Raw genomic sequence first — 26,889 nt, forward strand, 5'->3', positions numbered from 1 at the left:
ATAAAGCCTGTGGCTTTACAGCCTTACCCATTCAAAATTTCACCTACTATAAAACACGGCTTATCAAATTTGCAACGTGTAATCAGGCTGAACCCGACTGTTATATCTCACCTTTCCTACAAAAGTACACATGAGGGTGTGGTGTGTGTCTGCCTCCTTATCACAAAATGTTAATGTTCCACAATCCTTTTTTCCATTGTATTTAAAGGCATGAAGAATATGAAATGTGTGTTTCTCCTTAAGAAGAAACCATGACTTCCTCAGAAATTAGCCCAAAGCAAATGTGCTCAGAATTCGTGATGTTTAGACTGTGCTTATTCCTCAAAGCCCAGGCGAAGTCTGCAGAATAATTTGTAGTATGGAGTAAACAAGCCCAGTAGACAGTAATTTGTTATGAAAGACAGTGTTTTAGAACGTGAACTGTTCTGCTTATGGGCAAGGGCGAAGCCATTTCCCTCCCTTCTCTTTCTCTCTCACCTCCCCCTCCTCACTCTCTTCCTGCAAGATTCTTGGCAGAGACTGAATGTTCATGTGGACCAACTTCAGTCGTGAACGCAGTGTCCAGGGAGGCGCCTGGTACTCTCAGGTTAGCAATTATTGATTGGGAGATGGTTTGCGAGGCTTGCCTTGACAGCTGCTAGCTGGCATGCAAATATTTAATTCCAGCCTCCAGAGCACTCTCATCAGTCCAATGATTCTTACCTGCAGTCTTTCGAACTTGTGAAAACATGTCACTGTTTACTCCTCAAAATGAAGTCATTTTAGGCATCGAACCAGGTTGGACTCTTGGGTATCTCTCAATTTTCTCCCCCTGAAATAATTTTTCTTCTCTGCATTTATTTTGAGGACTCGATCCTGTTTTGAGGAAGGGAAGTGGAAAGTGTTCAGAGAAAGCGGGAGGTCTTAGTCAGTAAAATGCACTGATTCATTCTGAAAAATGGTGACTGGAAATTAATCACTACTCCTGTAGACAGGGATGGGAACCGGACACTAATCAGCTTGACACCTCTTCAAATCCTGTGAAAATAGCTCTGTGAGCATGATATGAACCAACGAGGCTTTTCTTTAGGAAGAGGATCAGACTCAAATTCTTTCCTTTCTGGGCAGCTTAATTGCACAAACTTTATGCTAATTATTGTTGTGTTACAGATCTGGCAGCTTCACAAAAATCTTAGAAGCATGTTCCTGCAGGTTCAGAAGCTGTGTTTCAATGGCCCAAAGTCAGGCATTTCAGACAATGCCAGCCTGACACTTGCTTTTTTTCTTTTTTTTAAACTACGAGTAGCTTATAATTTATAGTTTCACGGGAATTTGCTTAATGTAGACCTGATTAGTTGCCTGCCCTCCAAAACCTGTGTTCCTTGGATGGGCAGCTTTCTGAGGCCTGAGGAGACCTGTTTTGCCAGTGGGCGTGGTCCCTGCCCTTGGTATAAATTCTGTTCATGGGAGACCTTCAGCGACCAGCACTCACAGTAGAGTGAGGCGTCACAGGTTATAACGGTGTGAGACAGACAGTAAACAGTACAGACACTAAGTCAGCATTCCCATGGACTCAGGGGCGCTGGAAAGATTTACATAACCTTTCTATTGGTTCGGAAAGGTTTGGAAGTGCCTGTAAGCAAAGGGCATTTGACTTGGAAGCAGGCACTTACACAAAGTGAGTGATAACTGAGATGAGGCGGACTGGTCGATAGTATAGTAATAATCAGAGCATGGCCTAAGGGTAAGCTGGCGAGGAAGGAGAGTTCAGGAGAACTCGCCTCCAGCTGTCACTGGTGAGGGACAGGTGGCATCTATCTCAATCCTGTGCTAACATGGTCTAAATAGGCGGTAACCTCTCGGAGGTCCACAGCAGGGTGAATGCAGTCACATTCCGCATTTCTTTTCTGAGATCTGTCTGTGGCGAAGACAGATCTTCACATTTTCACTGTAAAAAACAGTGATATCATTTTCCATGAGGGTTACAAGCCAGACATGTTACTTACTGGTAGTCACAGAGGTGTAAGGGAGTGGGGAGCCAGGTCATGCTGATATCACCGGCCCATGGCAGGATCCCGACACAGAGTCTGGGCATGGGGTGCTGTGCCTTCTCCCACCATGCCCCTGCTCCTCTGCAGCGACTCAGAGCTGGTGGTGAGGGGCTCAGGAAGGTCGGTGGAGGGAACCCGGGACATGTTGTGCTGCCTTTGGCAGTGGAGCGGTCGTCTCTTCTCTTGATGGCTGCAGTGACGGGAAAGGGATTGAGTTTCAGTTGCGCTCTTGGATCTGAAACTAGGTCAGAAAATTTCTGGTAAAGCAAAATTCACATATTTTATTTACTCCTATACTTACTAAATTTTCCAAGGCATAGAAGAAAACAAATAAAGTGATCGGTAAGATTCTAGAACACGGTCAAATGGTCTCTTAATGCCTTATTTTCCTGGAACTATTAGAAACCCTTACTCTCCATTTAAAAAACAAATTCGCCAAGAAAAATACCTTTTGTATCTTCAGGACTGAAAGAGTAATTAGAGACAAGAGGAGAATACTGAGTTGACATGTTTACTGGCACTTCAAGCAGATTTCAGTACTGTAAAATTACCATGGGGGGTGTTTTTTCTCAGACTTCAAGGTGATGAAGATGATTATAAGCCAAGTTCTGTTGCTCAGGGATTTGCTGACATCTAATGCCTTTCTCTTCCAGTGAATATGAGGGTGACATAGTTGAGTTAATAAAGGATCTGAGGAGGATGTGGCCCTGAGCCATGCTTTTATTCCCATCATATTTTCACAGTCGAACTCTGGCTCCCCACCCACACAGCCTGCCTCTCCGGTCACCATTATGAATCTAACCTGAGTCACACCATTCTTCTCCAAAGGACCACACCTTGGAGGAGGGCAGCAGTGAATAACAGCAGTGAGTCAGTCACTTTTGCTTCTCTAGTTCTTAATGGAGTTGACAGAATGTCAGATCTGTAGAGCAAAAGGATGGGGTCTTCAGGGGGACGGGAGTTCTCCGGGTTTGTTCAATACGTCACCCTGAATACCGGCAGACAAGAGCACTAGTTGCTGATTATCACACTAGTAACATTGACCCTCCCCATATCTCCAAGTTCCAAGCAATTATCCTACTCGGTGAGGCAACCTTTTAGGGATGTATTGTGACCAAGTCAAGATCTTTTTCATTTTGGGGTTGAAACACGCAATCCTTTCTTGCTTAATTTAGCTAAAGAATATTAAACAGTTAACTGCAGAGGCTACCACTTGTTAACAAAATTTTCAGTAGTTTTTATAGGTACACTAATAACACATTTTGGAATTCATACTAGATCTGTAGGTAACAAAGAAAGAGTATTTCAATTATTCTCAAAGGGAAGTCCATGAAATAACAGTACTAAAATACCTGCATAGTGTGGATAGGTCTATAAGGACAATTGGAGGGGCTGGGGATTTAGCTCAGTGGCATAAGTGCCTGCCTGCCTGGCAAGCATGAGGTTGTGAGTTTGATCCGTGGTACCAAAAAAAACAAGAACAATTGGAATTTAGGGCAAGAGAAACCTAGAGAAGAGATTTTCAAGGTAATTTTCAGCCTATACACAAATAAGAAAAATGTAAGATACATTGTGAGTCAGTTAAGAAAAGTCAGCAGTTTTTCTTCTGTTACAAACCTGAATTTAATTTGTTCCATAGGTACTATAAATGAACTTAATCATGAAGTTTATGAAGTTTCTCACTGAGTGGATTTTTTTTTTCTTTTTTGAGACAGGATCTCGCTACGTGGCCCAGGCTGGCCTCAAACTCATGGCAGTCCTCCAGCCCCAGCCTCCCAAGTGCTGGGATTACAGGGCATGCACCATCACACAGTGAATTTTAATCTTGGTTTCAAAAGAAGTGTTTATCTCTTTAATTGTTTAAAAAATACCTATAACACTAGCTATATCTACATGAGACAAAAATTATTATTAATACAGAAAAAAATATGGAACAGAATTTAGATCACAGTGAAATTATTTTCAAGATTTTAAAAAGTAAGGCTAAAACTGGAAATGTTAAAAAGAACTAAACCTGAAATGAAAATTTTGTGACTTGAAAGGTATACTGTATGCACACGGGTAGGGAGAGAGGGAGACAGAGAAACATACTGACGATTGTTTTCCTTCCATTTGAAATAATAAAAAAGCCTCATAAAGTTTTTTAGGTTTATGTCATTGTCCCACAGATAATAATCATAGAAAAAATGGAAGAAGCATCTTACCACTCCCTGGTGAGTAACACAGTGGCCAACAGGAGCTTTAAGTAGTAAAGAAATTTTAAAACACACATAGAGTGACTTGGGTTGGTATCACTTACCATTATGGTTGAATTCTAGGGTTTTAATTATTTTCTAGAGTAGGATAAGGAATCTGGTTTCTGGTTTATTGGGGCAGGACAGTATTTTCTCCTGCCTGAAAGTTTTATATGAAACATACAACATCCTGTTTCACAAACATCAAACTTTTAAGTGTTATAGTCTGCCTGGTGAGTTCTTCTCTGGACCCAGAAAGAATTACAAGATAGAGATTCAAAAGGGGACTCAGTGAAAGTGTTTGATTGTAGAGTGAAAGCAGAAAGCAGCGTTTACTGTAAAGCAAAAGCAATTAGTCCTCAGGTTGTTAACCTGGGAGCCTAAGAAGGGTTGCCAGGAAGGACTTTTTTTTTGTCTAGGGGTTTTCATGCATGAAAACAACTACATCTCAGCCAAAGGAGATCAACGAATGGAAAAGGTTGATGGCTAAGTGGGTCTGTAGGAACTTAGGGGATGTAGGGGCATACTCTAAGCTACAATAATACTAACTTTAAACAGAACAAAGACATCCTTTAGATAGGTATGAATATCTTATTTCTGGGCAAGAAAATCCCACCAATCTAATGAGATCTTTGTTAACAGATCCTCCCAGTGTCCTGGCCTTGGTCATCTATGTGTCCTTCTCTGAATTTTTCTGACTCCCTCTTTGGCTCAGCCTCTTCCAGGTGGCCTGGCTGCCAGTTCTGCCTGCTGACCTCCTTTTGCCAGAATACTTTCCACATCCTCCTCCCCTTATTATAGGCACCTGGGTTAGAAAGAAATAATTGTACAGAGAGGGCTGGGCTCTCAAGGAAGTTAGTGAAAAATAAAGTCACCAGGATTGAGGCTGGAGGGCCATGTGAAGGAAGGCCAGGTCTCAAGACCGAGATGCAATGGCCAGGCCTGCACTCCTCTCTAATGTATACATGGTAACTTGGAATTATTTTGTAATCAGCATCACCCGATCCAGTCAGTCCAAGAGGCATCAATGGTGCCTGAGCAGAGCATCTGGACCATCCCTTCCCATAATGCTTTGTTCTTCCCATGTATCCCTGCTCTGTGACTTGGTTCCCTATTGGAATAGTGACACTTAATCCTGTAAGTTTATAGTTGGACACACACTGTGACTTTGCTGTGTGAACTACTCCTGATAAAGGACCTCGGTAAATCCACTGGGGACCCCTCCTGTCTCTCAAGACCTCAATCTCTCTCTCAATAAACTTTTCCTACTCTTAAACTCTGCTGTTCCTTAAAATTCATTCTTCAATTTTTGGGGACACAAACTTGACACATCTGACATCTAGCAGGTTGGGAGCTGTAGGTCTCCCACATCACCTTCCTAGGCCAGTATCCCTCCAAGAAACCTCATCTTCCCACAGGGCCCTGCTCATCCGCAGTGGTTACTGTGGGAAGCCTCGTTAGGTTAGGAAAATGACACCCAAATCTTAGGAGATGGAACCTAAGCCCAACCGTCCCGTGGTTCTTCTCCTCAGTCTCTCGTTGTCTTTCTGCTTCAACAGGCAAGTAGATTTCAGCTCACTAAAGAGATGGAAATGTTTGCTAGGCTTTATCTAAAGTTACATGAAAACTGTAACTGGGGATTTAGTCAGCAGCATAAGCTTGGCAAATGTAAGGTTATGAGTTTGATTCCTAGTACCCCCGCCAAAAAAAAAAAACCCCAAACCCCAAAAACTATAGGTGCAATTTATATTCTGGGTCACTTTTTAGTAAACTGACAGTGAAGAGTAGGTTTCCAATTTGGTATGTGACAGAAGTAGAACACAAACTTACATATAGGGAGATCCTTGAATACTAACTACTGGAAGTCAGACCTGTAGGGCAACAAATGCATGCTTTTGAAATACAGGTGTTTCTGAGTACTTGTTTCCAAAATTCTTTGCAAACTGGGCCAAATAGTCCCATTTTAATATGCCAATTTACAGAAGAAGCAAGTCAGAACATTTCCAAGTGGCCCTTTTCCTTCAGGTAGCCAGCAAAAAAACAGCTTGAAGCATAGGTTGTAGGATAAAAGGATAGGGGAGCAGCTGATTTTAGGGACTCATAAAAACACCTCACCCTTCTGCCCCGAGGTATAAAGAATCTGCAGAGTCTGCATTGTGCTTCTATTGACATGACACATCGTCCTGCTTTTTTTCAGTGAGTTTAACTCATGCCAGGGGATAAGAAAACAACAATGTCATGTTTGAGATCTGTGGCTTGATAAAGTGACCAGCACCTGTATTACAACAATATGAACTCTTCCTTGACGTTGTAAATTCTTTGAGGTTAATGTATATATTTTTCTTTAAAATTTAGGAGAGGAATATGCATTACTAATTATATGTGGAAGTACCAAGTTCTTTGCTACCTAACAGTTCAAATTGGAATTTTCTAGATCATAGCATCTTTATTTATTTATTTTGGTACTGGGGATCGAACTCACAACCTTGCGCGTGCCAGGCAAATCATAGTATCTTTAAAAACATTTTTTGGTGGGGAGAGATATACAGAGAAATAATTTGTATACCACATTTACTAGGAAATTGTAAATATGAAGTGTGACCAAAATATACAGTGAATGTTTAAAAATGTATTAAAGGAAAAAATTGCCATTAACTCCTGCTCAAAATAGTTTCCCTTGCTGTGATCACATTCATCCCCTTGTTCCAACCACTTTCTGAAGCAGTTCTGAAGGTCCTCTTTTGTATCTTTCCAAAGTGTAATACTTTGGTGAATGCTCCTACCCAGTGCCAAAGAACAGGAAGGCAGTCTCATAAAAATATGGTGTGTCTTCATCTACCTTATTATTCACCAGATCTGGGCCATGTGGCTTGTGGCTCTTTTCCAAAGTCAAAATGACCATGAAAGGTAAACATTTTGAATTCATTCAGGACATCAAAGCAGCCACAGCAGTGCAACTATAGACACTCATGAAATGCTGTTACAGGATTTTGGGGTGCTGAAGTTTCCTTCTAGAGGTGGTCTTTAGGTTCTTTGTATCCTGAACAAAAATCCATCAAGATAAGCACAAAAGGTAGTGAGGTTTTACAATTATTATTGTATGAAAAAAAAAAAAAAGAAAAAGAAACATGCTCTTCAGAGAGAAGTGCAGACCAATTAAAAATAAGAATGGGGTGAGTAGAGGGAAGAAAAGTACTCCACACACGATAAGCGCTGACCACTGTGAAAGAGCACAAGGAAACTGTCGGCCATCTTTTGTGCCTCCCGTTTCTCTGGGTGACGTGGTCTAGGCTATTCTATCAAAATTCTGCTTGGGTTCTCTGAGATCTTAAGACAGCACTCCCTGGTTCCACATGCAGGCCTCTGGGAATTGTTCTGCCCATTTGTCCTGGAATTTTGGGATAGGCAGATCACTCCTCACTTCCCCTGCCAGTTTGCCATGCCCTGATCACCTGTCTCAAGAAGACTTCTAGAACTGCTTCAGAAAGTGGGACGTGTATACAAAGGAAGGGAGACTAATGGCATTGTTTTTTATTGTAATGAAAAAAATTTTTAAAGCATTCTCTGGATTTTTAGGCCACACTGCACGTGTTTGTAATGATTTACTTTCTAGATAGCTACCAATGTTGCAGCTGCTTCTCATGAATTAATTTTCCAATTTTATAGATGAGGAGACGTAAGCACAAAGACCCTCCATTATCAAACAGATAAAATTTGGTGCCAGAACTTGAACATAGAAAACTCTAAATCACTGTGTTCAGGTTCTGCATTTATACATAGAATTACTTTCCTCTGGCTGTTTCTAAACCAACGGTTATCAGCAGTTCATAAAAAGTGGAGACATTTCACAAGGCCAATGAGAAGGCTGCCACGCTGGCCTGTGTAATTCCCGATTTGCACATTAGTCAGGTGTTACTTAGCAGCCTCCTCCAGGCCTTCCCCGAGGTGAGGTCTACTCTGATCGCCACATCAAAAGCGAGGGCTGATTCTAGACTAAAGATGCTCTCTTTTCAGGCTCTGCAGCGGGCCGTCACCACCGCAAGCCATCTCAACTTGGGACACTCTCAGCCATGGTTAGCAGTGTCTCCTGAGCCACAACACATTCTGTGGGCTACATTTGCTACAGATTTGACTAACAAATGCAAGGCTACACCAAGGGACCTGAGCTGCAGGGTGGATAGGACCGAACCACAAATTAGCGTCTCTGCGGAAATGCCTAACAAGCCCGCCGCCAGCACCGCCCTTCCGGGTTCGCGCCCGCCCACCGCTCACAGTCGCGCTGCTTCCGAGTTGGTGGGCGGGGCACGCCTGCGCAATGCGGCGTGGGAGAAAAACTGGGGCGGGCGCTCTTGGGGACCCCAAACCGGGACGCAGAAAGAGGCGTCTGAGAACGTAGCGAAAGGCGTTGCGGTCGGTGGCACGTCCCCGCCAAAGTCGGTTTGTCTTTCTCAAGCTCAGTCCCACCTTTCTAATGCCACTCTGGCCCTTGCAGTCCCTCGTTGAGCCCCGCGGCTCTCGAGCGATGGGCAGAGCAGAGTCGTGCACGACAGTCAAGCACACCAATCCCACTTCTCCGCTCTCATCCGCCTCCCCCCTGCGGTCTCCGTCGCTTTCAGCGCGGGGCGGGCAGAGCAGCGCGCGCGCGCGCGCCTTGACCAATCGCGCGTCTCTCTGCCTTCTTCGTGCCTGAAGCCCCGCCTCCGGAATAGGGTTGGTTTACTCGCGCGCTTTTTAAGCGTACTAGGGTGGGCGCAATTCTCCCGGCGCGGAGACGTCCGTGAGGTCCGTGTTAGTGCTATAAAGAATCTTGTGGCGCTTCCCTTCTGTGGTCAGAAAGACTTGGTCCCGCCTCCGCCGTGGGGCCGCTGCCTAGCTCCCAGCCTTCTGAAGTGGCGGCAAGGCGGGCGGAGTCCTGCCTGTCCTCGTCTCCTTTTCAGCGCGTGGTGATTTAAGTAAAGTGTTACCCGCAGGCCTGAGGTTACAGGTCCTCATTCGTAGGGTGCAGATGCGGGGCCGTCGGGCCCGACGAGGGAGGGTTTGCCGTAGTGAGGGAATTCAAGTAAAAGTGGTTATTCCTCCGCTTTCCCTCACTAATGTAGACTTTGGTGATTTCAGAAATAAAACCAAAGTACTACTAGCAGGTTAACGTGTGTTGAGAGAGACCAGTAGTCTCCGTATGGGAGAGTTCAAGGGAAAACTGCAGGAAGAGCCAGAGCGAAATCGCAGCTTGTCAGAAGTTGCAGGCTTACTGAGGAGGTGTGGCTCAACGATGAAAAATTCTTTGATAAACACTTAAGGACTGTGTCGATGCGTGGTAATTTGATTTGCATTTTTATAATTACTTTTTCTTCTTTTAGAAATAAACCAGGATTTCATTTCCAAGATGGAAAGTCCATCAGACTCGGCCATGGTTGCCCCTAGCACTCCACAGGCCTGTGCGAATCCACCGTCTCTCCACACAGATAGTTCGGGGAAAGCGGTATGATGACCTTGGGTCTTAAGTGGGTCCATTCTGTGCATCTGAGTTTTGTGGCAGTGGTGCTTTTCCGTCTACTAAAGAGTTAATTAATTTTAACATAATGCATAACACCTCTGTCTTTATCCCCCACCCTTCCCAGAAGATTGTCATCTTGAACCACTTCTAGTTTCAGCTCAGGTTGTTGTAATAATCTAAACTGAGGAAGTGTGGATCTGTGTACTGGCCATCAGGAAGCTTGGTGGCAGTAGGCCTATCTTCAGTCTGCAAGTCTGAAGCACTTAGAGTCGTGTCAGTCAAATGCTAGTTGCTAAACAAATATCCATGATTACTGGGATGAATGTCTCAGCACTGTTTAGAATGGTATTTACTAAGAAAATGGAACTATTGGAGTGACATTTTATGACACTTGCTTTAGATATATAAACATCTAAAAAAGCCATCTAGTGTAAGGCCTTTATTTCTAGGGGATTTATTTACATTAGCCATATTTGTCTTAATTAATATTTTTAATGTTTTATGCTCTTTTCAGCCCATGAGTGCAACACTTAGAGACAGATTGAGGAAGACAAGATTTTCATTTAATTCCTGTTGCAGTGTAGTAAAACGTCTTAAAACAGAGAATGAAGAAAATGATCACATCTTTTCAGAGAAACCAGAATCTTCAACAGAAAAAGACTGTTTGAAGTTTCAAGAAAGTTGTGAACACATAGATAGTGAACCTGAAGAACATACATATTTGAAAAATACTCTCCAGAATACCAGTGAATCTAAGTCACTTGATACTGGGTCATATGGTGTTCTGCAAAATGATTTTGTGAATGAGAATTTTAAACAAGGATTAAAGGAAGAAAAAGCAAAATTGGTGAAGCAGGTAGAGGAGAAGGAAGACCTCCTTCGGAGGCTAAAACTAGTCAAAATGTATAGATCAAAGGTGAGAAGAGTTTTGAAACTTGGTATTTTAAAATTTTTACATAAATTGTGGGGAAGTAATTTCAAAAGTAGGAAATAAATTTCTTTTAGCATTACAGTAAAGCAGTAAACCAAATATCCACAAACCTGGTTTCCCACTTTAACTGAAATGTAAGTCATAGATTTAGATAGAGTTGATTAAGAGACCTGTCAGTATCAGATAAAACTTTTTAAAGTCCCAGCTTTTATATAATATACAGTTGAAGCTTTTCTGTTGTTTTTAGCCCATAGCAGTATTAGTATAGGTTATTAGCTGTGAATACAACAGAAACAGAAATGACAGCTGACAGTAAAACTAAAAATGTACTAGAGTACAGTAAAAAGTATTTTTAATAATGATCTTGTCTCTAATTAAAATATCTTAGGCATTTTGAGAAAACAATGAATGTATATTAGATTTTAGATTTAAACCAAATTGATTAAGTGAAACAGAACTTGGGTGTTTGGAAGGGAATAATTTCTGTTTCCTGGATAATTCATGCTTGTTCTTCCCCAGCAGTGTGGAATAAATGACAGAATATTTTGCTGGTTTGTGTTTTTAGGATTTTTCAAACATGATTTATTTATGAGATTGCATGTCAGTCATATTTCTAATTTCAATACTGTCATTTTTTAGAGCAGTTTTAGGTTCACAGCATAACTGAATGGAAGGTATGATACGGTCTCATTTTAAAAGCACAACTGAATGAAAAGTAGATTTTTGAAATCTTTATTATTGCTCCTTTACCTCGTTTTGCTGTACTTAATAATTAGAGCTTTCTCTTGAGAGTTAGTTTGTCCCAGAGTTTGGATAAACAGAATGGCAGTAGAACTCAAGTTGAGTGACATTTGTAACCTTTCTATTTATACCCATTCTGTTTTTTCATAGGTAGAAGTTCCATTCATTCCCAGGAGTGTTAGCCTTTAAAACTACACAAACTGATTGGACAGCTTTGATTGAGTTAAGCATGTCTATCTGGTTATTGATATAAATTGTTTTTTTCTGTTTCAGAATGACCTGTCACAGTTACAACTGTTGATAAAAAAGTGGAGAAGCTGCAGCCAGCTGTTGCTTTATGAGTTGCAGTCAGCTATGTCTGCAGAGAACAAGAAACTAAGCCTTACTCAATTGATAGACTACCATGGGTTAGATGATCAATTGCTACACTATAACAGAAGTGAAGAAGAATTTATAGATGTGTAATTCATAACTTTTCCTCAGAATATCTTTTTCTTGCTTTTTTTTTAAACTCCTCCCCCTCCCCCCAGTACTAGGGGATCAAATTAGGCCCCCTTGGGTGTGCTTAACTACTGATCCATACCTCTTTTTTTTTTTTTTTTTTTTTGGTCTTTTTCCTTATCGGTACCAGGGATCGAACTCACGACTGCCTGCTTGCAAGGCAGGCGCTTATGCCGCTGAGCTAAATCCCCAGCCCCCTTTGATCCATACCTCTGGTTCTTCAGCAAATCTTTGAGAATGACAACTTAATGAAAATATACTTAAGACATTGTAAAGAGAAGATGTTAGCCATGAAGGCAGTGGTGGCGAACCTACAGCACATGTGCCACAGCAGGCTGTATCATTGACAGCTCTGAAAGAGTCACCATCAGTGCTTTAGAATATAAAGTATCTTGACCTTAAATTCAGAGTTTAGGACACTGAGTCACATAAATTGTCCTAAAATGAAATACAGCATTTTGAAGAGATTTACCAAGAAAATTTGACATTTAAAGAAATGTTAAAAGTTAGATTTGGTAGCACTTGCCTGTCTCTTATCCCAGCACTCAAGAGACTGACACAGAAGGATGAAAAGTTTAGCCAGCCTTGGCAACTTAGCAAGACCCTCTCCCCAGCCTCCACCCCCTGAAAAAAAGAGGGCTAGGGATATAGCTCAGTGTAAAGGCCCTGGGTTCAAGCTCCGTACATAAACGAATGGATGGGCCAGGGATGTAGTTCTGTATGAAGGCCCCAGTGTGCGCACACACATACAAATTTATAGAATGTTTAAAAAATGGACAGTCCTGGGTACCAGTTTTTATATCTTTTGATTTTTATGGCAGAAAGTCTTATTTTCAGTGTTAAATAGTCCAATCTGGTGAATGCCTAAAACCTAACCCGATCAAAAGTTCTCACCTCTAAACCTTGTTTCCATCTTACCTCTCGTCATCTGCTGATCTCAGATAATTAAACTTATGTCCAAAATTACATTCTTTACTGCCTTCATGTTTTTTCATACTCCTCGTGTATTGAAACAATGACTGTTTCTTAGGCAATGACCTCATTGTCTATATCAAGATATTCTGGCATCCAGGGTCCTTCACATTCCTGCTTTTTTTTCACCTTCATCTGTCAGATAAACAGGAGTTCAGTTCACAGTTTCCTCAGCCAGAAGCCAGAGTATTGACAAGTTCCGTAATTGTAACGGTCACCTTGGCTGTTGGGAGGTACATGACCCACGCTGGCCCAGTCCCTGGGAATTTAGAGCTGAACTCAGGAAGGAAGCCCATTCTGTTTGTGGCTGGAGCTGTGAAACACAAACTTGGAAGCAGCAGTTGGCCTTCAGAAGGTGTAAAGCGCTTTCTGAGGCAGCTGGAGATGGAGGAGCACTCTGCAATCAGCAGTTTTACAGCCGCTACTTTGACTGAGTGTACCTGAGTTTCAGCCTAGTTCCTTCTATTGATGTAACAGCCTTGAGTTTTAGTATGGCAGGGGACCCAAGGGCCCACAGATCCTAATTTCCAGTGTGAGGCAAGCGTGAGGTCATGAGTTTAATCCACAGTACCAAAAAAGAAAAAAGTAATACAAGTGTTAACACCTTAGGTTTAAAGATGAGAAAAATTCAAGATTAAGTAGTTATTTTAAAAACTTAAGTGGTTAAAAAAAAACTAAGTGGGTAAGCTGGGCATGGTATCACTCCTGTCATCCCAGCACTGGAGGCTGAGAAGTCCAAGACCTGCCTGAGCTACAAACAGCTCAAGGCCAGCCTGAACTGCACAGTGAGACCCTGTCTCAGAAAAACCTAAGTGGCAGAGCCAGGATTTGAACCCAGGCAGCCTAGTAACAGCTCATATTTTTTTATTCCTATGTGTAAGACCATGTTACATTGACTTAATTTATATCATTAGTCAGTGCTGTTCAGTAGAAGCTTAGAGGAATCTACCATGAACAGTACTGACAGAAGAGCTGGGGTACGCTGTTCAGCAGAAGCTTGGGGGAATCTACCATGAACAGTACTGACGGAAGAGCTGGGGTACAAGACCCATGTGTCTTTGTACCTGCCAGCCCTCCCCCGCCCCCAGCCAGAAGGTACTTCCTGCTGAAGAGTGTCTTGAGTGTGTGGGTCAGGGGTTCCTGGTGACCTTCTCCACCCACACCTAACGGTGAATTGAGCAGAGTTAATGAAGAAGCAAACAAAACAGGACATTTGGTGTGTTAAGACTGGGGAAGCCAATGAAGTGCCCAGGAGGCACCTTAGGTGATAGGGCACTTGTATTCCAGCCTGGGTAAGGAGGGTCAAGTCGGGGAATCCACAGCTGACAGAACACCTAGCAATCCCAGCTGTAAAGTACTTACACCCCTTATGTATGTTCACCCTTGGCCTGTCTCCCTGCACTCCACAATTCCTGACCCAGAGATAATTTTAAAGATCCCTAGATACAGGAAACATTTAACTAGTGGACATTTTCTTGCTGAATTAGCCAAATTGGCTTTCAGGCATCATTCTAGTCCCGAGGAGGGGCACACATCAAAATGATGTTGGTCTTGACTTTCCCACCCAGCACTGATCTCTGTGAGGGTGCTCAATGAAACCTCGGGCGATTTTTCCTAAGTGGAAGATTTCATAATAGCTCTCTTGCTTTACCTGGACCTTTCTGGACTGGATGTGGTACTGTGGATCAGACTTAACATTTGCTTTATAAATTGCAGAGCTGCAAGGGAGTTCATCCCGGAAGTGATCACTGGCCAGGGATCCCAAAGTTAGCAGCTTACAATGCAGCAGCTCTGAAGGGTGAGGAAGTTTGCTGCTGGTTAGTTTTCTCACTGCATAGTTATCACTGTCTACTGAATGAAACAATGCTTCAGGGAAATAAAGAAGCGCTTTGTTTTTCTAAATTGTATTGTGTAGGGCACAAGATGGAGCTTTATCACAGTAAGAAATGATCAAGTTTTCTAAGTATGTCATAATTTACAAATGATATTAGTCTTGGAAAAAGTAATTTACCTTGTTCTCATTGGTAGAACAAGGATTACTCTTCAAACTTTTAGTAACTTTAAATGAATAAAACAGTCTGGAGCCAGGCAATGTGGCACATGCCTGTAATCTCAGCACACTCTGGGGCTTTTCTCTTTTTTCAGGATGGGGATTGAATCCAGGGTCTTGGACATGTTAGACAAATGCTCTGCCATTGATCCCAGCATGGATACTTTCTTTCCGCTTTAAAATCTGTTCTTTCTTAAATGAAAATAACTCTTTTACACATTTATTTATGCAGGACAAAAATTTATATACTGATTACAAGGCTAAAATTAATTTACTATTAAAAATATGACTAAGAAGAGATCTACTTAAATTTTACAGTATGAAAGAAAGAAAAAGAAACATTTCACCCAAAGGCAGTGAGTTTTGAAATGCCTGGTTTGGCCTTGTGATTTTTGCTGGTGTTTTACAGATTTACAAGAGCAGGGAATGTTTTCATCCTTAATCTTTCAACTTCAGCCTGAAGTACTAAAATCTGCTCAGCTTGTTCTTTTGAAATATTTGTCAGCTTTTGTTGTTTCATCATATTTTTGTATCGTTCTTTGGCAATCTTTTCACAAGTCAGCGTGGACCCTGTTCCAAAAACCAAGAGGCAGGAATTAGTTGGAGTATTACCAACACTTTTAAATACTAAAGCAGCCCCCACAATCAACTGTGTGGAAGAGATGCCCTTAGCTTTATAATTAGTGTGCAGGTTTCAGAAACGCCAGTTATTTTTGAAAAACGTATGTTGGTTAAAGAGAAAGGCTCACCTACTGCATTGCAGATGTCTTGTCTCTCCGAGACAGCTACCAGCTCTTCTCGTAGGTTGCAGCTTAGAGTGTAATTTGCCATGTCTTTTTGATTGCTGAACTTTCCCAATTTTTTGAGCAGTTTTTTGCAGTTATTGACATTCTTTTTGTGGGTCTGAAAATTTTGTTCCCATGAAACCCCCCAAAATAATATTGAAAAAAATGTCATTTATAATGGCATATTCTTATATTTGAAATACATGCCCAACACTAAAGACAACATCTTGTCTCCCAGTGCCTGCCATATGTTCTACCCACAGGAGATGCTCAAATTATTTGTTGAACGATAAAACAGTATGTTAATAAATTTTAGAAAAATTTTTGTATATTCTTAAAAATTAGGGAATGTTTTTAAAAGCTTGAGATTAATTTATTGTCATCTGATGTATGTGTTGTAATAAAACTGAGCATTTGTTATTCAGTTATGATAAGATAAAACCTTTACAATGCCAAGAAAACCCTATCATAAATGTTACATAAATCATAATTCAGTGTCAAATGGGAAATCCCTTTCTAATCACATATCACATATGTCCACAGAGGTTAATGTAAATAGTTTAAAAAGTACTTTGGTCTATGCCTCCAGTTATGGTTGTCTCTAATTACCTCATGAATACCAGTAAATGATCAACATTCTGCTAAGTTCTTTCCAAGTTCATGATTAAGACACTATTATTTTGCTTAAATGATTCACAACTTTTAGCATTATAATTAATATTCTTTGAAACTTACCTTATCTAAAACATTAATGGTTTGCTCCATTATTCCAATCTGAAGAGCAATCAAAGACTCATAGTTTGGTTCATTGAGGTACTTGAAGAGAAAATAATATGGAAGAGTGTTTTTCTCTATTTCTTTCAATAGGTAACTTTTAAAGATTGTTTTGGTTTTTTAAAAAATTACTGGTTTTCATAGCAAATATCTATGTTAGTTAAAACTGGTTTGATTTTCATGCATGTGTACTTGTACTGGCCATCTATACATTCATTGGCCAAATATTACAAATGCCTGGTCTGTTTTCTCATTCATTCATTTATCTCACTGATGATTTATTAAATGTCCCACTTGGGACCTACATTATCAGTGTTCTACTTAAAGATAATGAGGGCTACATTAAGATAGATAACATGACCTACGCTTCAAAGAAAAGGGGAACACACATACAATTAGTTGCCAGAAGAAATGTAAAGTGTTCTCAAATTCAAAGAAAGTTTGTTATAGGGTGGGATTTCTCCCAGCCTGAGAAATCAAGAAAGGATTTACGCAGGAGATGACATTTAAACTAACCCTGAGAAAGCAGGTAGACTTGAGATGTGTGAAACAAAACAGGGAAGGAAGGGGAAGAAGTTGTTGAAAGGGAAGGAGGAAGAAGAAAAAGGAAGTGAAAAGCAAAGGAAAAAGAAAAAGAAGAGGAAGAGGACAAGGAGGAGGAAGAGGAAGAGATGCTCACGAACAAGAGGAAAGGTGGCAAATGAATTTGAGTCTGAAGAGGTAAAGTGAGAGACACTGTCCACTTACGGAATTCATTGTTCTCTTGCTTGTTAAGAAGTATCAGTCAGAAATGTTTGGAATGTTACTAAAGTGAAATGGAAATTAAAATGTGATAGCAGTATAAAATCAAATAGATTAAATATAATTTAAAATTTAGAGAGAGAATATGTAGAAATTAATTTTAAACTGGCTGGGGTGGTGCCTTTTATCCTCAGCTGGTGCTTGAGGGACAGGGAGCTTAGTCCAACATGGAATTGGACTGGAATCCAGAAAGCTAGGACTAGGATTAGGTTTTTAGAATTGATTACTGATGTTGGAAGAACAGATGATCATCAAAGAACAGGACATGGAAAGAAACAGAGTTAAGGCAGAATCTTAAAGAAAGGCTATATTTAAGACTTAGAAGCAAAAAAGTTAAAGAGGTAAAGTGGCCTGACCTGTTGGAAGAGAAATATGAAAAAATAATAATAATAAAAACCAGAGGACTAGGCCGGATGTGGTGGTACATGCTTATAACCTCAGCACTTGGGAGGCAGAGGCGAGTTTGAAGCCAGTGTGGGCTGCAAAGTGAGCTCAAGTCCAAGAAGGGAATGAGCCAAACACTAAGGAGATTGAAGGGTGATGAACAAGCACAGGATCAAACAATGAATAATGAGTTCCTCAACGAACTGTAAGGCAGACCAGGGCTGCTGAATGGACCCTAAAGCTGGGAAGGTAACAAGTGTAAACTACTAGAAGAAAAAGATTCATAAAGACAGAAGGAAATGCCTCTGGCTCTGAATATGCTTGGTGTCACAGAGGCTTCACATTAAATACTGGTGAGATAAATAAATGAAGTTAAAATTGCAGGGGTAAGGAGCACTTGCCTTTTGACGGTCTCTTGAAAAGAACAGCATCTGAATATCCCAAGCCTTCTGGTTGAGATCTTCCATTTCCATCTCCATTTTCTTATGTTCCCACTCAATCTGATATATTCCTTTGTTCACCTCTTTACTTTCCGTCATACTAGCAACTTTCTTTTGTCCTTGAGTCTTAAGAAAGTACAGTTGTTATTCATATAATACGATTCTGCACTCAGACTTACAGGCTACTTGAAGAAGCAGCTACCTCAGCAAGCATCTGAATCACAGGGATAGTCTTCTTACTTTGGAGCAAATATTAAATGCTCCTAGGATCTCCTTTTGCCATTGGCTAATCCACCAACCTCTCTGCTTCTGAAAGCCTAACTCACAGCCCTCCCTCCTCCTGCTGTGGATGAAGGATCATCGCTCATGCAGTGAGGCACAGCATTATCTGTCTGATAGGCAGTAAAAAAAACAGGAATTAAGTATGACATTAAGAAACTGAGGTGGTGGGCACTTAACATTGGATTACCCAAATGTAATTGATGAGTATTTTTAAAAATCATTCTAAGATTACTAATAGCGAAAACATCGTGTCTTTATAATTTACATGAGAATTTCATCTGTTAACATTTTACAGACATTTAGCATTTTCTTTCCAAAATGTGGGTTTTTGAACCTTATGCTACCTTCTACTCTTTTTTTTTTTACACTTTTTTTTTTCTTTTTATTGGTACTGGGGATCAAACTCACGACCGCCTGCTTGCAAGGCAGGTGCTTATGCCCCTGAACTAAATCCCCAGCCCCTTACCTTCTACTCTTTTTAAAAAAGTTGTTAGTAAATATTTGCAGTACATATTAAATACCTTTATCGTGGGGAATTGGTACACACATATACTGCGTTTTCATACTTTTTAATTCTTCTCCTCCTATCCCATTGGCTCCCATTCCCAGCACTATTTTTACTATTTTCATCTTCTGATCTTGGCCTTCTGATCTTCTGAGCTTGGCCTCTCAATTCCATAGATTTCCTACTTTCCATGACCTTTTTCCCCAGTGTATTTCAGCCATCCAACACTCATAGTCATACCTTTGCTTTTGACATCAAAAGTTCCAAGACTAAAGTTCAAATTAAATCTCTAGAACATTCTTTCTCAACTTGGGAAATATGTTGCCCCATCAAGGGACAATATACTTTATGCTAAAAAGACAAAACCAAAAACAAATAACCTTCTGGCCCCAGACGTTAAGAGTGACAAGGTTCAGATATACTGTTTGAGAACTCTTTTGGCCTCCCTTTCAGTCAGCTGCTCTTGCAGGGCGTAGCTTCAGTCACTGTCACTACTCTTTCGTGTTATTGAGCCGTCACTGACTGAGACTACTCTAGTCAAGTCACTGACACAGACTTGGACCTATTCTCCTTGGAATGCTTCCCCCTGGCTCCCTCCTGCTTCCTTCCTAGACTCTCCTTACCTGTTCTCTGTTTGCATCCAGGCTCAAATTCCCTTTCCTTAGCTCCACCTCTAAGTGGTCTCAGACAGTCTCACAGCTTAATGATCTGTCTAGTTTCTGCGTGCAGTAATTCATACCTGACTCTGTGTATGTACACAGACAGCTCTCCTCAGCCTGCACTCCTCCTCTGCTCTTCTGTAGGGTAGTTATATACGCATCTCAGGTTAACAAAGGGTGGGGAATCTTTGCTTTGCACAAGTTTAGTGGCACACCTGGCCTCTGCACACTAGATGCCTTCCAGTTGTTTCAATCAAAAATGTCTCTAGATGTAACATAAAGTATATTGTCCCCTGATGGGGCTTCATATTTCCCCAGTTAAAAAAACAAAACAAAACATCCTTTTGCTATGTGCTGAGTCAAAGTTACAATTCCCTAGTTTTCCCCATCTCAGTTAATAACACCACCATCTGCTAGTTGTTCTACCCAAAAGTTTAGTAGTTATTTTTTTATTTCTTTCTTTGTCCTTCACATTCAACCCACTGAGTAAATGTTGCTTCCCCTATCACACGAAAAATCCAAATAAACTCCAAAATTGTGAGTGCACTGAGGTCACAAGAAACTAGGTATCCTGAAAGCTGAGAAAATAAGGATCACCCAAGAGGCAGAAGCCAGGCAGTGGCTGTCTGCTAGGAAACCGTGGAGGGAAGCCACACTTGGCACCAGTAAAGGGGGTACAAAGAATTCAGACTTTATAAAAAAAAAATTGCTGAGGCCAAATGTGAGGTAGCCTGAGAGTGCAGATTCAGAGGGGGCCAGAGACAAACTGTCCTCTGCCCCTTGCAGGCCCTGCCCTGATCGGCACTCCCATTCACCAGGAAGACAGGCAGTATTGCAGGAAGCTGCAGGAGGCGCCTGGGGAGATGGCAGCCCAGAGAGGTGCAGGGACCGAGTGAGGGAAAGGCACAAACCCGGTTAAATCCTTTTGTCATATAGAAGACAAGATTTCAGCCCTGGTAGAACAGCAGCAAATCTGTTGCTTCCAGAGCCACAACATGAATGATGCTGTCTAGAGGAAGAAGGCAAACTGGATTAAAACAAAACCTTTTCCCCCAAAGAAGATGCACAGGGGGTGGGGCAGACCTGCAAAAACTGTTAACCACGAATCGTAGATTTATAAAAATCATCCTTCAAAGGTGAACGACAGTGCCGATGGTACCCACCTGCAACTCCAGCTACTGGAGAGGCAGAGGTGGGAGAGTCACACATTTGGGGTCAGCTGAGACAACAAAGTAAGACTTCATCTCAAAAAAATAAATAAAGTAAAAAATGAAGGGCAAACTAAGACTTTATGAGATAAAAGTTAGGGAGTCCACTGCTACTATACCTGTTTTACAAGAAATGCTAAAATACTCTTTCAAGGTGAGAAGAAAAGACAGTAGAGAATAACTCAAAACTATAAGAAGAAATAAAAACACCACATGAATGATGTATCCATGTAAGTAGTGCGCATGAAGACTCATACATGACATGACATCTCAGCTCCCTGGGAGACTTAGCCAGGCAGAGGGTGGCAAATTTGAAGACAGTCTGAGCCGTCTAATGAGACTCGGTCGCAAAATAAAATTTTAAAAAAGAGACTGGAGGATAAGGAAGTAGCTCAGTGGTAGACTACTTGTCTAGCATGGGTGTGATCACTCCCAGCAGCACACACACACACACAATAACAGTTATTGTATTTGGTTTATAACTATTTTTCTAGATTTAAAAGAAAAATGTATAAAATAATAATAAGCACATAATATGAAAGCAAAATAAGCATGTACATGCACATGGTGTGCAAAGACATAACAAGGGCAGCATAAAGCCAGAGGAACACTTCATGGGAAGAGACTCTGGTATACTCCTGAAGCTAAGCTGGCGTTAATTCAGATTTACTCAAAATAACAAAGTTTGAGTGCCATTGTAATCCTCAGAAATCAATTAAAAGTTAACTGAAAATCATAGAGAAAAGAAAATGAGAAAGGGGGGATCTAAACTGCACTGTAAAACACGAGCTGCATAGGAACAAAGGCAAGAATGAAGGCTTTGAGGAACCAAAATGTATGAAATACAGAAACCAACCTCAGCATCAGAAATCAGTTTTTCATCATGTAATGTAAAGAAGTTACATTTCATGTAACTTCTTTACATGTCAATAGAGTAAGCTCCAATCGTAACAGAAAGGAGCTAGGTGCCAATAAAAAAAGGAAAAAGTGGAAGATTCCCAGTGATGTGGAAATTAAATACATTATTAAATAATAGACCAAGAAAAACACAAAAGATAAATTAGAAAACATTTTGAAATGAGCAAAGATGAAACACAAGATACCCAAGATGAGATGCACCAAAGCATAGCTTAGAGTGAATTTTTTTTAGCGGTAAATACATTAAAAAGAAGACAGATCTTGCATCAGCAATCTAACTTTATACATACAGAACTAAAAAAGGAACAAATGACAATCATACGCAGGAGAAGGGTAGATTAAGATTAGAACAGAGACGAGTGAAATAGCAAATTAAAAACCAGTAGGCAGAATCAGTGAAATAAATAATTGGTTCTTGGGGAACCAAAGAAAGTCTAAATGGGCAAATCTTTAGCTAGACTGAGGCAAAAAGACCCAAACATCTAAAATCAGAATGTGATCAGAGACATTACTACCAGTGCTCTGTAAAGGATTACACAGTGAAAATTACATACACAATACATAACTTATATCACAGTTAAGTGAGCATTTAACTCCACAGTCCCAAATTTTCTGTAACTTAGAAGTTTTTAAATTTTTATTTTATTAATACATGTTGTAGTACATAATGATTGCATTCATTGTGGAGAGTTGGAAATCTGGGGCATTAGGATTATCTGGGAATAATTTAGAATTATCTGGGGAGTTTTAACAAATACGCCTCGGAACCTTTGTGAAGTCCTTCAGGCAATTTTAATGTGCAGCTCCTGTCATGATAGGAGCCACTGATTTAAATGAACTTAAATTACTCGCCCCAACATAAGAGAACAATGTAACATTTGGCAAGCAGCATGCTGTGTTATCTTCTTCCTCTATAAAGAAAGTATAATTACCCGAATGACAGAATTCAGGTTTTCAATGATGGTCTTATTGATGAGAATTGCATCAGGGTACTGCAGAGTTTGCTGGAAATTCTCCAGTTCTACTTGTCCTTGTTTGAGAAGAATTTGTATTGTCAAATTCAGCTGGTATTTGGCTTTGTCTTCCTGTAATCTAAATGGAGAAAGACTTCAAAGCAAGTAATTGTAATATGTATATACTTCAGATTTTATCTATTATCTAAGGACATGAAATTCAAGTCAGCCTGCGCTAGGCATTAGTGTAAAGAGTGTTCCCCTGGTGGTGAGTGTCCTGAGCTCCTCTGGTGTTTCTTCGCACTGACTCGGAATTACAGTTGGATTGTTCAGAGAACAGCATGGGCAGAAACACATTCATCGGATGTCACTTAGGATCAAGCAAACATGGTATAGCTTTGATTGTCATGAAAATGAAGGAAACTGAGACTGCCAAATATAAAGATTATTAAAGTTCTGACCTAACATTGATTTCTGATACTGTATTAGCAATATCTCATTTATGCCCTATGTATCAAATCTGTTTCCGGATAATTCATATTCCTGCCTGTATCTAGATCAGAAAAACAGGGATGAAATGGGGAACATCAAAGTATTTATGCATGTGACTATAAATAGCGCCCTTTTGAAACAAGGATTTGAAAAGAGGACTCCAATCTTAATAAGGAAGAACCACGGCCTTAAAGAGACCTGTGTCGCTGGTAGGTGTCTGTGTGCAAAGCATGTGGGCGCCTGGTTGATCTTCCACATAGCTTGCACAGCTTGGGCTGCAAAGGACCTACTGCAGAAGCCGCAGTTTTAAGAAACACCGAACTTTTTCTAAGACATTTCTTTGTATTAAGAGCCACGGGAGCCGTGGCAAGCTCCATCCTGAAACAAGTGGTGCACAACGAAATGTTTTTCAAAATAGCCATTTCCAACCCAGGGCCAGGACTGAGCCTGCTGCGAATCTGCTGGGGGCCAGGTGGCTAAGAGCAGCTCTCCCTGCGAGGACGTGGCCTGCCTGGCCAGGAAGGGTAAACCTGAATGGAGTTTCCAATTACACGATGAGCTCATGGAACACTTTCTCGATCTCCTGTTGCACTTTTTCATCATCCTCCACTCTCCTCCGGAGAAAAGCCACCATCTCAGTCAAGCCAGTTGCCTTCTGCTTCACCTGAAGAAACCCGACCGGAAACATCTCAGGACATAAGGAGCTTCAGTTTTGGAAAACAGATGTCTTTAACTTTTTGAGCTACACAAATTTAGTAAGACCATGTCTCTAAGATTGAATAAAATTTTAAATTCCTGCCATTATATCGAGTGTGTAAAACGTTCATGGCACATTCATTCTGTGAAAAATGTGGAGAGCATCAAATGACTGCTTGCCAAAAAACAACTATGCATGCAACTAATATTTTTATAACTTCTTTTGAAACTTGTTCCCATCAATTTGGATGAAATTATAAATTCATAGATATGTGACGAAAAAAATGCGTGTGGCACCGAGATTAGGGAATTTGAGGAAGGGGACAGCAAATATCTAAAGAACAGGAAGGGGAGAGTCTTCCAAATAAACCTGCCTTCCCGAAGCTATGCTGTTTCTCTGTTTTAGTGAAATGGTAAAGTTGTTTCTAGTGAGCTAAATATAGCTTTAATCTATGCAAAATGAGATCATCTCTAAGAGAAAATTATTTCCTCTTGGAGAGGAATAGAATAAATAAATAGCCATAAATAAATTTTAATATTGCAGTGGTCTGGTACAAATGTGAAGTGAAATGGATAAAGTTAATTTTACTGATATATTTTATTGAACATAATAAGATTCAGAATGCTACATGTCAACCTATAATCAATATAAGAAATATTAGTGAGGCATTTTCTATTCCTTTGCTCATACTAAGTCTTCTAAATCTCTGTGCATTTTCCATTTATGACACATCTCCCTTAGGACTGACCCCATTTATTTCAATGCACAGTGACCACATGTCTCTATTCTGTACAGTGTGGGTGTACAAGCACAGGCCTGCACTGTGTAGCATCCAAGTTAATGCTTTATTTTGTTATTTTATTATTGACATTACTAGCTACCTTAGCACACAAGCCTCAATAGTTATGATGCACTGACCAAGGTAATTATGTATTGGATATTAGTACACAAAAAATAAAATAAAATTTTAAAAACGACTTTATGTACTTTGTATTCATTTTCCACTTTTGCTCGTCTAGTTACGCAGAAGTGATCCCAGACCGCGGGGTCCAAGCCTTCAGGCATGTTGTTAATATTATCCAACTCATCCATGGCTTTCATTAGCTGGGCAAAGGTGTCCTTACTCAACTTGCCAGCTCCTGCTGGCTCTCGAAACGGGACAATACTCTCCATTTCTGATTGCGTTTTCTGTTTCTGCATTCTGGTAATATCAAGAAAATCCCATTAACATTTCATATTCTTAAAAACATTAGGGTTAAATACCAAGCCCCTTGATATAGGCATAACACACTGTACAGCAATTCCCTTCAGCACCTGGATGCTGGCAGGTGGATTATTCCAAAGAGCGAAGCACCCAATTTGTCCTTCTTCCACCCATGTTAGGTCCCCAGTCAGGACCCTTGACTGGACTACAGACATCCCTTACTACCGTCAGCACTGGCCACATTGCCTGCCTAGGAGCTTCGTGTGTTGTAAGCAGGTAGTAAACACCCCGGGGCGAGGCAGAGGTGTTAATTCCCTAGGTCCATCTGTACATCCTCTGCTGGTACTTGTTTTGCAGTAGGATATGCCTAGGTGTGTTTAGGATTGGAGAAGCCATTTCTTTCTCATTCACATTAAAAGACTGACTTTGTTTTCCTGAGCTATAGCTGGGAAGGGGCGCTCAATGTGGAGCTGCCGCTGTTCCCTGCATGGTGAGGTTAGCACTGCTACCCTGGGCAGGACCCGCAGGGAAGAGCTGTGCCCCCAGTGGTGAGAGATGGTGGTGTTAGGGTTTACAGGTAGTTCCGTTTGACAAGGTTGTGTCTTCCTCCCTGCTGCCTCCCAATATGCAGACAGACTCACTTCTTTTTTCTCAAGTGAAAGCTGTGCCTATTAGTTTACATCACTGCTGCTTTAAAAACAAAGACACTGAGACCTGAGGCAGAGGCTCAGTTCCTTAGGTTGCATGAAACTTGTCAAAGGTTGGAAAAAGTTTTATCCAGGACACACACTCACCTATTCCTTTGTGACAAACTATAATTTCTAGATTATATTTGATTAAAAATATGAATTTATAATGTTAGGAATCTGCACAATATAATTCTGATACTGCTCTGTCTAAAAAAAGGTTTTTTTAGAATATAATTTTAGAACTCTTGATGATTGTTATTTTCAAGTATTTATACTGGCATTTTTCAAACTGTTTCAAGCACAATAGCATGAGACATTCTAAAGAGAGGCAATTTATGCTCAAGTAAGTTTTGAAAACACTCTTACTCTGTTTCTCACACTTGGAGATTCAAAGGCCAAAAACAAGTTCCAAGACGCTGTCTTAAGTGTTCGTCTTAGTTACTTTTCTCATTGCTAGGACAAAATACCCAGCTTTCAGCCCATAATTGGCTGGCTCCAAAGCAGTGTGGCACATAGCAGATAAAAGTTCATGGTACCCGCAAGGCAACAAAAGCACCAAGTGAAAGATAAAGACTCTTCCTGCTCCTTATACTGTATGCAGGGTGAGTGCAGCACTCACTCCCCTAATTGTAGCTAGACTGTGCCAAACCAGCAGACTGATTTGCTAATCACACACCCTTAATCCTAACATCTCACACTCTAGATTCAGCCACCTCTGAAAGCCCTATAAATGCATGAGGGTTTCGGGATGAGGAGGGTGCTCTAGACACAAACCATAACAATAACGCTGTTTAACTTTTTTTTTTTTCAACCCAGTATTTCTCCAAACGTATTTTCCCTTGGAAACTTTTACATATAAATCCAACTCATGCCACAAGGGACTCGTATTTGTTAGAACACATTTTGAGAAAAATTTTATGCATTTCTATGCCATCTATGACTTAAGAGGAACTAGTATCAAATAAATAGAAACCATAGTAGCACTATGCAAGATGCTCAAGCATTTTTCAGAATGATAAACTGACATTTCATACCCTATCTTAAGATACAGACAAAAGTTTTAAAAAATACTGAATTACAATCAAGGCAAACATCTTTGCCAGAAAGACGTCATACATAAATTGAAAGCAGAAAGATATCACACA

The 26,889-nt window shown here is 40.6% G+C and overlaps 3 protein-coding genes across 7 annotated transcripts in view; 1 reads left to right on the forward strand and 2 right to left on the reverse strand.

Annotated features, from left to right (window-relative positions):
• The window catches only part of Col17a1 (collagen type XVII alpha 1 chain), a 76,632-nt gene extending 67,745 nt beyond the window's left edge, over positions 1 to 8,887 (reverse strand). The window contains exons 1-3 of the mRNA XM_063244662.1: positions 8,729 to 8,887; positions 1,986 to 2,220; positions 703 to 855 (exon numbers count right to left, since the gene is read on the reverse strand). The gene's annotated coding sequence lies outside the window, so the exon portion shown is untranslated. The remainder of the gene's footprint in view (positions 1 to 702; positions 856 to 1,985; positions 2,221 to 8,728) is intronic.
• A 69-nt stretch (positions 8,888 to 8,956) lies between these two features.
• Positions 8,957 to 12,897, forward strand: Sfr1 (SWI5 dependent homologous recombination repair protein 1). Of its 3 annotated transcripts, none has more exons than XM_003475225.5 (4): positions 8,957 to 9,046; positions 9,622 to 9,743; positions 10,273 to 10,674; positions 11,704 to 12,897. In XM_003475225.5, exons 2-4 carry the CDS (start codon positions 9,648 to 9,650, stop codon positions 11,893 to 11,895), a joined length of 690 nt encoding a protein of 229 aa, XP_003475273.2. In that variant the 5' UTR covers positions 8,957 to 9,046; positions 9,622 to 9,647; the 3' UTR covers positions 11,896 to 12,897. The 3 variants fall into 3 exon arrangements, with proteins under 3 accessions (XP_003475273.2, XP_063100734.1, XP_013013599.1); XM_063244664.1 differs by lacking the exon at positions 8,957 to 9,046 and adding an exon at positions 9,060 to 9,216; XM_013158145.3 differs by lacking the exon at positions 8,957 to 9,046 and adding an exon at positions 9,223 to 9,520.
• Positions 12,898 to 15,157: 2,260 nt separating this feature from the next.
• The window catches only part of Cfap43 (cilia and flagella associated protein 43), a 90,709-nt gene continuing 78,977 nt past the window's right edge, over positions 15,158 to 26,889 (reverse strand). For all 3 annotated transcript variants that reach the window (XM_023567298.2, XM_063244661.1, XM_063244660.1), the window contains 7 exons: positions 24,839 to 25,052; positions 23,706 to 23,818; positions 22,642 to 22,801; positions 18,099 to 18,263; positions 16,474 to 16,554; positions 15,703 to 15,856; positions 15,158 to 15,523 (listed from right to left, as the gene is read on the reverse strand). In XM_023567298.2, coding sequence (XP_023423066.1) covers positions 15,357 to 15,523; positions 15,703 to 15,856; positions 16,474 to 16,554; positions 18,099 to 18,263; positions 22,642 to 22,801; positions 23,706 to 23,818; positions 24,839 to 25,052 — 1,054 coding nt within the window. In that variant the 3' untranslated portion in view covers positions 15,158 to 15,356. The remainder of the gene's footprint in view (positions 15,524 to 15,702; positions 15,857 to 16,473; positions 16,555 to 18,098; positions 18,264 to 22,641; positions 22,802 to 23,705; positions 23,819 to 24,838; positions 25,053 to 26,889) is intronic.

The sequence above is a fragment of the Cavia porcellus genome, unplaced genomic scaffold, assembly GCF_034190915.1.
Source record: "Cavia porcellus strain 051 isolate PalLab524CR breed Dunkin Hartley unplaced genomic scaffold, mCavPor4.1 scaffold_2, whole genome shotgun sequence".
Lineage (NCBI taxonomy): Eukaryota > Metazoa > Chordata > Mammalia > Rodentia > Caviidae > Cavia > Cavia porcellus.